This window comes from Micropterus dolomieu, linkage group LG02, assembly GCF_021292245.1.
Source record: "Micropterus dolomieu isolate WLL.071019.BEF.003 ecotype Adirondacks linkage group LG02, ASM2129224v1, whole genome shotgun sequence".
Taxonomy (NCBI): domain Eukaryota; kingdom Metazoa; phylum Chordata; class Actinopteri; order Centrarchiformes; family Centrarchidae; genus Micropterus; species Micropterus dolomieu.
Window position 1 is genome coordinate 31,146,659 of NC_060151.1, and position 12,026 is coordinate 31,158,684.

A 12,026-nucleotide genomic window follows, 5' to 3' on the forward strand; every position below is an offset into this window, starting at 1 on the left:
GTGCAGGATGGCTGAGCCAACACACACACACACACACACACACACACACACACACACACACACACACACACACACACACATTTAAATGGTGTTAGTTTAACAAACACCAAAAAATCCCTTTAATTGTTCATGATTAGATCCACCCTGCCACCCTTGGATCGATTTTCCAATATATAGACTGTATTTGTTGACTGTACTGTATATGTGTCCTGTCCCTTACTCTGAGGGGGGACCAGAGGTTTTCCTCCAGCAGCACACCAGCCGACCGGGTGGATGTCCGGCACACACAGGTTCAACCAGAAATCTCTGGTGGAGTCGCTGTCGAAACCCTCGTACCGCAGCAAGGCCTTAAAACCTGCACACAGACGACATCATCATCATCATCAGCGATCCACCTCCATCAGCTCAAGTCAACTTTTATTAAAAACACTCACACACACGCACACACAAAAACTGAACCACAACATGTATTTAAAAATAACAGAACTGACTGGGACAATTTTAAGAGGTCCGATCCATAAAGATGAAAAAGATTAATCAAAAGAGTTTAAAGAGAGACACGGAAAAGCTTAAAAAACATCTGCATGTTTATGAAAATGTGTTTTTTGTCAACATTTAAAGAAAACCGCAGCACAAAAACTCACAAATACGAGCTGGAGTCAGACTCTGGAGCTTTGGAAGTGAGTGAATCCCCAAAATTAAATCTAAAATCAACTTAAAGCAAAAGTGCAGAGGCTAAAATGGGGGTAATGTGATCTCTCGTTTGGGAAATTTATGGTCAAAAATATTACAATAGATGAAATATATATAATATAATATACGTATGAAACCATGAAGACTAACAGACCGGCCAGTTTGATGATGCCAGCGATCCAGTACACCTTCACGGGCAGGCTGCTGTCGGTGTTCGGGACTTCCACCCGGACGCCTTCACTGATGTCGCCCCACGACTTCCCCATCGGGACCTCGACAACGACAAGATGACAAAAACAAGCAAGTTCAATAAAACAACACAGACGAGGAGTCACAAACCGACCTCACAGACAGACAGAGGTTAAAAGATGCATTTAGACAGAATCAGACTAAACAAAAAGAACAGCTTATCAAACACAATGGCCGACCACATGCCTCCTTCACCACATTCTTTATGTTGCCTTTAAATTCATCAATCCTCAATACACGTCTCTAATTTTACATCTTTTATAAATTATTCCATGCCCAGGGTGCATAGTATGAAAATGCAGTTTTCTCCAGTCCTGTCAAAACCCAAGGTACATTAAAAACCAACCACTTGGAGCTGAGACAGAGAAGAGTACAGAGGTAAAGCTGGACGTTCACCTGGCATCGCTTTATACATAAAAATATACCAGTGCTGTTGTCTGCAGGTGATCAGCGATGTCCAACCCACCAAATCATAAAGAATACAATGGTGAGTGAGGGACTTCGTAATAAAACGTAGTAGGGCTGGACTCGAATGTTCGACCGCTGGGTACACATTCGATTTTTAATTATGAGATTCGATTATTGAGGGTTTTTTTCGCGCGCCTGACCTCCGCTGACAGCAGTGAATGTAACGCTCCAGTTCACATCAAAGGGAAAACGAAATGAAGCCCTCAGCTGTGTGGGAGCACTTTAAACTGAGTGTGGATGTTATGGTGTTTATTAATTTTACAATTGCTTAATTTCACTACAGATCAAAACAGTCAAATTTCCTATATTTTAACTATAGGCTGGAAACAAACAGCAACACCATGAAAGCATTTAAACAAGCCTAATTATATTAGGCCAATTGTAGAAAAAGAATTTTGTTGCTATAATTAAAATTAAAAGTGAATTTTGCATAATAACGTGTTAGATTTAGTTCCGCTACCGGAAACACCGCTCATCCCGTGTTATTTGCTCTTAATTACTATCGAAGTGTCGAAGCTCAAATAATGACATTCGGACCAGCCCTAAAACGTAGAGATGCATGATACACTGAATCAGCAGTTAAGCTGTAAATGCAGGTGGGTTTTTTTGCCTTATTCCACTGATGCTTCAGCAGCTGTGGATGTAAAGCCTTCAGGTGTCCCAGAGGGTGTTTCTATCACGTGTGTCAGGTGATTATTTAAAGAATACACGTTAAATAAATAATAAAATGCTGTGCTCAGTCTATGCAAAACTATATTGAGAAATCTATTTTTTTCCTCACTTGGAACACCCTTCAAAAAGACTTGAAAATAAAAGAACCGGTCTCTGCGTCGGACTTGATGAATGATGAGGCTGGTACTTATCACTGTGGGTAGTTATTTAAAAGTAACCTTACTTATTTGATGTGTTTATGTCTTCTATGTTTCTTGTGGTACTGTTCTCGTCTGTAACCTTTTTATGCTGCTGTCTTGGCCAGGTCACCCTTGTCAAAGAGATAACTGATCTCAACCAGTCTTACATGGTTAAAGATGGGTTAAATAAAAATAAAAATTCTCCTGTTCTTTAAACAATAACTAACAATCACCTGTACATTTTAGCTCAACGTTGGTGTTTCAGCTGGATCCATTGGGGAGAAGAATGGGAATTCTCACTTCATGCATAAAAAAATAAACAGCAGTCCCTCCAGGATTTCATGATGACGCGATCGCAACTATTAAAAATTCTACAAATCCCTGTGAATTCAGTGTGACTTGCAATTTTGACCAATCACCACAACTTTTCTGCGAATTCAGCCTGTCATCGCCATTTCCCGCAAAACGTTGTCTTACGTCAGCAAAGTCACTTCCTTGTTTAGAAGACGCAGCAGACTTGTGTGATACCGGCGTCTCACATTTACCTACAAAAATAACAGCAAAGGACCGTGAAGACCAGGATCCAGATCTTCTTTACCAAAGCGGGGAAACTGTTCTCGCCCACTGACAAACACTTTGCTTTTGCAAAACATACAGAGAGAATGTCAAAAACACATGGAGGACATCAGACGAGACGCTGAGACACAGGCTGCTGCCTCCCAGTCAGCTGCAACAAAGAATCAAGGTGAGCTGGTTTAAATATGTAGGGTCAGGGTTAGGCCCGCCAAGTCCTGCAGGGACTGTTTAATGATTCAACTACAATTCCAGTAAGTTAAAAACATCTATCTTTGCAGTTTTCACTTATTCCAAATATTTCATCGCAAAAGAAACGCCCAAGAACATCACAGCTTTTGTTACAGTTTTTTATAAAAGCTGCCGCAAAATCACAAAAAATGCCCTCGAGATCCGGGGACTGAAAAAGCACATGCAAATGAAAAGAAGAGCAATGATAGAACTGTATCCGCTGGTTGTCGTGTCGATCTGTGTGGGATGAAGTTTAATTGACTTAAAGGTTGTGAAAATTACAAAATGTTACATAAAAAAACAGCTTGTAGGAACAGGTGTGGACAGATGGTGTGTGTGATGCACTCACATGTTTGAAACAGCTGACCGGCGCTCCCATCACATCTCCGTCTCCAAGGTAACGACCCCAGTCAAACACCTCCACGGTTACTGCAGCATCACACAGAAACGCTGCGTCACCTTCAGGTCTCACGTCCACCGGATGGTTCTCCGTCTTGGTCTCATCAACAGGTATTTAGTGTCTGTACTTCTGTACTATTGCTTTTATAATAATTTTTTTTTTTTATTTCCTGAAGGTATGAGCAGTGGAAACTCACTGACTTCAGAGAACACATGACCATAAAAACCCCACGATTAGCTTAGCCGTTTGTGTATAAAGCTAAGGCAGTTGTTAATGAAATACACTACTGGTCAAAAGTTTTAGAACAACCCCATTTTTCTAGTTTTTGTTAAAACCAAGCGGGAATCTCCGGGTCTGAAAAGTGAAGCTTAAGTGCTTAAACCTGCGTCCTCCCCAGCAGCCAGCAGGGGGCGACTCCACTGGCTGCAGAAAGAAGTGTGATTGTTTAGAAGTCTCTGAGAAAATGTTTCTACTTCACAGCTGATTTATTCCCTCATTAAACACTTTCCTGATGAGTTTATGGTCTCAGTCGCTAGTTTCAAGTCTTCTTCAACACAGCATGATGTTCATTTAGTAAATTATGGTCCCATTTAGAGGATCAGAGACCAGGAAGCAGGGGAGGCTTTAGGGCGGGGTTACAAGGTGATTGAGTAGCTAGCATGGCAACCTGACAGTCAGGATAGAGGCGACACGTATTCGCTGCTCTGTGTACATTTAACCAGCGCCACTGAAAAAGGAGTCATTTTTCCAGCAAGTACATTTTGTTTCAAGCCTGTTTGTCGATAGCCAAAATTAGCATCCCAGCTAATATCAGAATTACAGATGCACCTTGCTAACCAAGCTAGCTAGCTCCACCGTCTCGTCCAACTATGGTCACATTTGGTTCCTAAAACCAAGACGGCGACGGCCAAAATGCCAAACTGGAGGCTTCAAAACGGTGACTATGTACTTTTATACCATCTATGATTGAAATCTAAGTTGTTCAAGTCCAGTGAAAAACCTTAAATGGTACAAAAGTAAACAGCAAACTGCCAAAGTTTAAAACAATGTTTCCGTCACCAAAATGGACATTTTCAGATGTAAAATCAACAAGTAAATGAAGGAGTTGGACTTGAAGTGATTATAATTACATACAAACTACAAACTTGGGGCTGTTCTAAAACATGTTAGATATGAATTTTGTTACATTTAGTTCATTTCAGCATTTATATACGCTGAATTTCAGTCTCCGGTGGCTCGAGCTGCTGCATCAAAATCTCACATCTGAGAAGCCATGAAACCATGAAATGTTTTTACATGAAAAGTTTCCAATTACTTTCATGGGGTGGTGATGGTGCATAGATAAGATGCCTGCCTTTGGTGTGGGAGACCTGGGTTCAATTCTCATTGTGTCCCTGAGCAAGACACTTAACCCCTCGTTGCTCCAGAGGCGTGCGACCTCTGACATGTATAGCAATTGTAAGTCGCTTTGGATAAAAGCGTCAGCTAAATGAATAAATGTAAATGTCAATCTTCTGTTCAACTAATTGATTCAGCTGTATTTTGTACATCTTCAAATATGTAGTAACTAAAGCTGTCAGATTAATGTTGTGCAGTAAAAAATACAGTATTTCTCTCTGAGATGTACTTGTTGTTGTACTAAAGTCCAGTACTTGTGAAGTTTGTCCAGAGTGCATACAGGAAATGAAACTCACCGCTCTTCCTGACGGCACTCTGCTGGTTGGCCTGGTGCTGAGCGTAGGCAGCTAGTTTGCTCATCAGAGGCTGTTTCTGCAGAACCTTGGCCTTCTTAGTGGGAGGCTTCCCCTTTAAGAAACAGATACCAGTTAGCCTTTCAAAAAACAACACTGCACTGGATGTTTTGTTTGCTCGTCAACGGTTCGTCAACAGGTCTGACTGGTCACAGTGCGGGTTAGGACAGTTCGGAAACAAGCTACTGGATTCCATAATCCATCTCTTACTTTAACAAATTCTACTAAATACTAATTATTTTTTTACATTTGTACAACAATATTCCATCCGTACATACTTAAAAAATCAATCTTTATGCAGATGACAGTATTTTATACTTGTATATATATTGCCAAGTCTATGTTTATTAAATACATCCTGGATATAAAAAAACTAACTTTCAGACAGTCAGAAAGTTTCACTTTCAGACCCAGAGGTTGCCACTTGATTGAGGTTAGAGAAATAACTTTTGACAACCACTCGTCACGTAACTACAACTTTGGATCGGACAACGGTGCGCCAAGAGCTGCAAAACAACTGCAGGATGTTGAGTTTCTTTTTTATTTTCTTGTTTGTTTTAATACTAATGTTTTTCCACTGGCCCAATCGGACCAGTGAGTTGCTCGTTCAACTTTTTATTTGCAAAAATAAAAGATGGCCTGTGAGGCATCACACAGCTAAGCCAGTTCTCCCATCGGGACACAATTAATTCCCATTTATGGTTAACATCTGCCGTTATCTTCTCCATTTTGCAATAGTCCATTGTAATGTCCAACCATGCATTTAAAGTTCCATCTATGGCAGCAATATATTCCCAAAATAATTGTCTCTTTTCAGCTATCCATGAGGTCCAAAAACTAAGGTCTTACTCTCCAGTAGCACATGATGTGGGAACATATATTGTAAGGCATTAAGTCTTTAATAACATGAAAATATGTTAATGCATTTAGATTTCCAGTTTCTTCATCATAGTGGGATTTCCGAGAGGGTGTAATAAAATACTGTATCAGGCTACTCCAACAAAACTTCCTCTAATTTGCTGAACTGCTACACTGATACCTCCACAGTGTTGTCCATTCTTCCTCAGATATAAATATCGCTAATTCCTCCCGCCATTTTGTTTCTGTTTAAATGCAGAATTATAAGGTTGCAAAATTAATTTTTTACTACTATCACTGAAACAACTAACATTTAATCTACTGAAACATGAAGTATATCATTTAGCTAAGCATCAGTCTGTTGCACTGTGAGCTTTTCAGTCAACAACTCCTGATAGGACATCAAATCAAATCAATCAACTTTATTAATCCCACTAAGGGCAGTTAGTTAAGAGCATAACACAAAGCAAGGTAATTTGGTGAAACAATCGGTTTTCAGTCTGGTGTTGTGTACCTGCAGTCTGGCGAGGATGCTGGCCTTCTTGGAGTTGGAGGAGTAACTTCTGGAGCACGAGACGCTGCAGAAACGTTTGGTTTTACTGTAGAAAGCATCTCGGACACCCACCATCCCACACATCTCACAAGTCGCTGAGGAAAAAGTGAGAAACTGAGTCACAAAAAATAAAATAATAAATCTCTAGTGTTTTTCATATTTTTAACAAATACTGAGAAAAGACTGCATCATGTTCAGGCTAAAGAACAGTCTGTAGAAATGTTTTTCTTTGTCAGATTAGTCGATCAGAGTCATCAATTCTTGCTGCGATTGGCTCAGAGACAGTTGGACCTCACTCCGATTGGTCAACTCCACCCAAAATGTAAAACTAAGAACTAAACCTGCTCGTCTTTTTGTCTGGACCTCGGCTGTCGTGCCAAAATTACACAGAATAAAACCAGACACTGTTGCACTTATTTTAGTTCTTGAAAGCCCCACAGCTGTAGGGCTTGCAACATGTCAGTCAGTAATACTGTCTGACACGAAGCCCATTTGTTCCTCCTAAAGACATAAATCTTTAAAAACACCTTGCAGATATATATTGCAAAATTTAAATTAAAAGCAGAGTCCCTGTTAGACGCCTGTCCCTTTTACTGGCCTGGTGTGGCAACAAATAAACGCAGGTCTCAATTAAAGGCCTGGTCTGGTTTTCTTTGGATGTGTTTATACTTTTGTGAGTATGGACATGCTACACATCGTACGTCATCGTTCCGCTCATTTAATGGAAACAATGAGTACCCAAGCATAACTCATACTTACCAGTAAAAGGCCTGTCCCAAATTTAGGCCAGGTGATTTCAGTGATTTAGGCAAATAAAAGCCCAGGCTGTTAATTCAGGGCACCCCCAGGTTTCTCCAAATTAAATTTAAGACTTTTTAAGACCTTTTTAATACCACTGAGGATGAAATCTAAAAAGGCAATTATTATATATTATTATTTACAAAGTTACCTGAATTTAATAAATAATGTTGTTAAATCACGTTTTTATCACTTGAGGCTTTTGTCTAAAATTAAACCTGTTTTATATCGTAAGCACTTTGAGCATGTGATTCATGCTTTTATCTCCACTCGTCCAGACTACTGTGATGCACTTTACATTGGCGTTAACCAAGTCTCTCCCTCACGCTTACAGTTAGTACAAAACTCGGCCGCTCGTCCTGGCTACACTGGCTCCCGGTCCATTTTAGAAAACATTTTAAGATCTTATTGTTTGTTTTTTAAATCACAGAACGGGTTGGCACCTCGCTATATCTCAGACCTCTTTACGAGTCTACACCCCCTCACGGTCACTTAAGTCTACTGATCAACTTCAGCTGGTCGCTCCAAAAACCAGGTTAAAAACCAGGAGCAACTTTTCAGTAGCAGCCCCTAAACAGTGGAATTAGTTACCTCCGCAGGTCAAATTTTTTTAATCCCGTCTTAATACTCACTTTTATTCCCTGGCTTTTAACCCAGCATGTTTTATGTTGTTTTACGTGTTCTATGTGTTTTTATGTTTTATTTCTTGTCCAGTACTTTATAAAACCTTTGTTTTTTTAAATGCGCTATATAAATAAAATAGATTGGATTTAAAACACTTTATTATAATACTCACATTCATATTTAATACACAATAACTGTTTGGGGTGTGTTTGTACTCTGAAAACAGAAAATGAATACAATATTTGTCACACTAAGAACTCTTATGATGTGAAACCAAAAATACAAAATAAATAGTGCAGTATGAGTTGGAACAATTAGTTACACCTTGGCTAGATAAGGTGATGTAATGTAATATGCCACTAGCTTCAGTGATTCATCCTGTTCTGGTTTTGCATCTAAAGGCTGCTTGAACTTCAGACACTTGCCCATAGTAGCACAGCTACGGCCTAAGGCCTTATTTTTGGAATGTTAAATGTAATACTTAGAGGACCCCGTGCGTCCCCTGTAATTTAAGTTTCACGGTAGTTTCATGTTTCAGAAGGCTCAGTTATCTCCTAAAAAACAGCAGCTCGCTGTAGTTTCTATTAAAACAAACAGGAAATAATAGTGCATTTGTTGGGGACTACTTTCAGTGGCGAATGAGTCCACATGTGGTGCTCTAGTGGGTCAGAATAAACTACAGTGTGTGTGTGTTTGTGGTGATGTAGGAACACGTGACCCAGTGTAGCAGTGAGGCTCACTGATGGGTTTTAATAGTTTGGAGACGTCAGGCTGTGACTGACCCATGCCTGCCTTGCCATCAGGGTAGGTGTACACCTGTCCGTTAGTCTTGATGAGCGTCAGGGAGGAGGAGGAGGAGGTGGAGGTGAGTTGGGTCACTCCTCCCCCTCCTCCTCCTCCTCCTCCTAACTCTTCGTCCTCGCTGTCCTCTGGGCTGGAGGCTCCGCTCCCCCCGCTGGACTCGGTGCTGCAGCTGCTCCGGTCCTCCTCCAGACCGTCCAGCATCCCGAAGGAGTCGCGGCGCTTCCTGGACGAACGCTCCACCTGAGGACGAGGGAGACACCGTCAGGGAGAAGTCAACACACGGACACACGCAGATATATTTATAGGTCCAATGTTGACGGTGTTACTAATTTGTATTCAGACCCCAGTTATGTCACAACATCACTTAACGACTGACTCAAACAATTCCCTGGCTGCCTCTTCCCAAATCTTTACCTTTTACGACATATAACAGAACATCTTTGGCTTTTTGGGACCACTGGTCAGACAAAACAAGACATGACGCCAAAACGATTTACAATTGCTATGTACGTCAGAGAGGTTGCACGTCTCTGAAGCAACTAGGGGTTAAGCGTCTTACCGAGGGAACCATGTTGCAGGGGGAATCGAATCCACCATTATTTCTAGATGATAAATAAATATTACTTAATAATGAAAGCGGTCGCGGCACTTTAAAGCCACACCGATTTTAAAGTGCATTGTTTAAAGTCAGGTGGCGATGGGACAGTGGATAAGACATGCCTTTGGTGTATGAGACCAGGGAGGACCACCGCGGCATCCACCAGCAATAAAACAATAATGATAATTATCGCAATATAATTTTCCTCACTAACAATATAACAAATGTTCAATATATCGTCAATAAATTTAATTCATCACGAACAAATTAGCACTTAATTTTTCTGTTAAGATTTTTATTTTGTTGAGGAAAAGGGACTGAAAGAAGAGTTACTAATATTTTTTGAAGTGATCCAGTGGCATCAAGTGTTTGTCACGTTCTGACCATAAAGTTTAGTTTAACCTCACAATTGACCGTCTGGCCCTTCAATTTATATTCGGGGCAAAAATTTGCCTTTAAACTTGAAAGAAATAATAATTTGATATTTAAATTATAAGTCACTTTGAATGAAAGTGTCAGCTAAATAAGTAATTATCAATATTAAAATTGTATGATACCAGTAACCTTAAAGAGGTCATATTCTCCTTTTTGGCTTTTCCACTTTCCTTTGTTATGTTAGATTTATTTTTTGTGCATGTAATATGTTTGCCTGTTCTGGTAAAACTTCCAAAAAAAATTATGAACCTGAAAAAGAGCATAATATGACCTCTTTAAAGTGATACCGATACCAACAGAGTACTGTCTGAAAAGAAGTATTCAGATGCATGAAATGCCACTGATCCGCTCCATCCTAATGATTTTTACACAAATACATTTTTGAAAGTGTTTATTATTAAAAAGGTATTAAATAACAATTAAGTATTATTGGGTTGTGGATTTTGACCGAACACGGTGCAGCTGTCCACCCTGAAGTTTTCTCTGCTTCATCGTGTTACTTGTATTCCCAGTTTTTCCTGATCTCGCCGCATTTTAAGAATTTATTTTTTATCAGACGCCACATGCGTGAAGTATAGCCACTGTTCAAACATTTTGGTGGCATCTCCAAATTAAATATCAATTATTCAACTAACTGATTCAGCTTGGATCAAGAGATGAGATGTGTCAGGGTGTGCTGGCTCAGACACTTTTCTGGGGAAGCAACAGCGTTGGCAGGTTACTGTTTCTGTTCTGAGTCAGTGTGACTTACAGCACCATCAGAATCAAATGGTGCTTTATGTATTTTAGTGTGTCAACAACTTTATCTGTGATTCTCTTGCACACACACACACACATCCTGACAGCTGTTGCATTCACTGGTTCACAGTAGTGAGTGTGGAGCTGTGTAACCTGCTGCTGGCACCACTGCAGTGCGGTGCACAGAGAGAGAGAGAGGCTGACTGACAATACAGAGAGAGAGAGAGAGACTCCAGCGAGAGAACACTAGAATACAGGAGGCACCAAATGACCTCCAGAATTCTGGCAATTTTAAATTACTTTGATTGTAGACACCGGAGTGTAGACTATACAATAAAAACCATGGCTGTTTGTGACTCAGCTAAAGCCCCCCTTAAATTCGGCGTACACTGAATGCACCTAGCAGCAGAGTCTGTTATTGAAATCGCGTTTTTTTCTGATTGAGTCACCTGCCAATCGCTGCTCTCCGCTGTGTAACGTTACTGTGGTGAATGTAGCGGGAAAACAGCAAGGAGATAATAAAAGTTTACTGAAGCAGAAGCTGCTTGTACAGATATGCCGAATAAAACGGTGTCTCTGTCTGATTCAGTAAACAATTTAAAGTTTTGTTCGGTCAGATATTTGCCTTTGTCAAGAAGAAAAGAAACCTAACATCGCAGGATTTTTCAGTGGAGTTTTGGAAAGGACACGATGAGAACAACAGGCAAAGCAATTATAAAAGGTTATATTTAACCAAATTAAAGAAATACTTGCGTAGTATCTGTGCCGAATAAAAGTGTAGCTTAAGCTCCTAAATGACAACATAAAATGTTATTTTATTAAGGTAGTTATTCTTGTCGGAGACCAAGTTAACTTTAAAGTACTAGATTTCTCAAAGGGGTTTTGCCTTGACTCCCTGTCAGCGGTCGCTCTGAAGCACCGCTGTCAGAACCACAACAAAGGAGGGAAATGCGGGTTCCCGCCGAAGAGACAAGCCTCAGAACTCACCAGGTCTCTCGGGTTTTCCATCAGGCCGGACCGCGGGGGGGGGGACACGCTCAGTGAAGCACTAAAACCCGCAGAAATAATCATTAAAAGCCAGCGGCAGACATGTCAACAAAATCATCATACGCCTAATGCGCAGGCGCCGGCACCGCGGCTGCTCCTCTCTCATTGGCTGCCGCCTCTGCTTCGTGTGTGGAGTTCAGATGAGAAGGAGTGTCCGCCAGCGACCCCCAGAGCCTGAACCTCAACAACACCTGGACCAGATGGATGGATGAGAGATGGATGGATGAGAGATGGATAGATAGATAGATAGATAGATGGATGGATGGATAGATGGATAGATAGATGGATGGATAGATAGATGGATAGATGGATGGATGGATGGATAGATGGATGGATGGATGTTGGATAGAGATGG

General features: G+C 40.7%; 1 protein-coding gene across 1 annotated transcript in view; it reads right to left on the reverse strand.

The window, feature by feature from the left end:
- The window catches only part of LOC123967436 (MBT domain-containing protein 1-like), a 28,286-nt gene extending 16,543 nt beyond the window's left edge, over nucleotides 1-11,743 (reverse strand). The window contains exons 1-8 of the mRNA XM_046043532.1: nucleotides 11,612-11,743; nucleotides 8,832-9,093; nucleotides 6,589-6,722; nucleotides 5,160-5,271; nucleotides 3,415-3,494; nucleotides 848-965; nucleotides 221-355; nucleotides 5-11 (exon numbers count right to left, since the gene is read on the reverse strand). Coding sequence (XP_045899488.1) covers nucleotides 5-11; nucleotides 221-355; nucleotides 848-965; nucleotides 3,415-3,494; nucleotides 5,160-5,271; nucleotides 6,589-6,722; nucleotides 8,832-9,093; nucleotides 11,612-11,695 — 932 coding nt within the window. The 5' untranslated portion in view covers nucleotides 11,696-11,743. The remainder of the gene's footprint in view (nucleotides 1-4; nucleotides 12-220; nucleotides 356-847; nucleotides 966-3,414; nucleotides 3,495-5,159; nucleotides 5,272-6,588; nucleotides 6,723-8,831; nucleotides 9,094-11,611) is intronic.
- Between the last annotated feature and the right edge of the window lie 283 nt (nucleotides 11,744-12,026).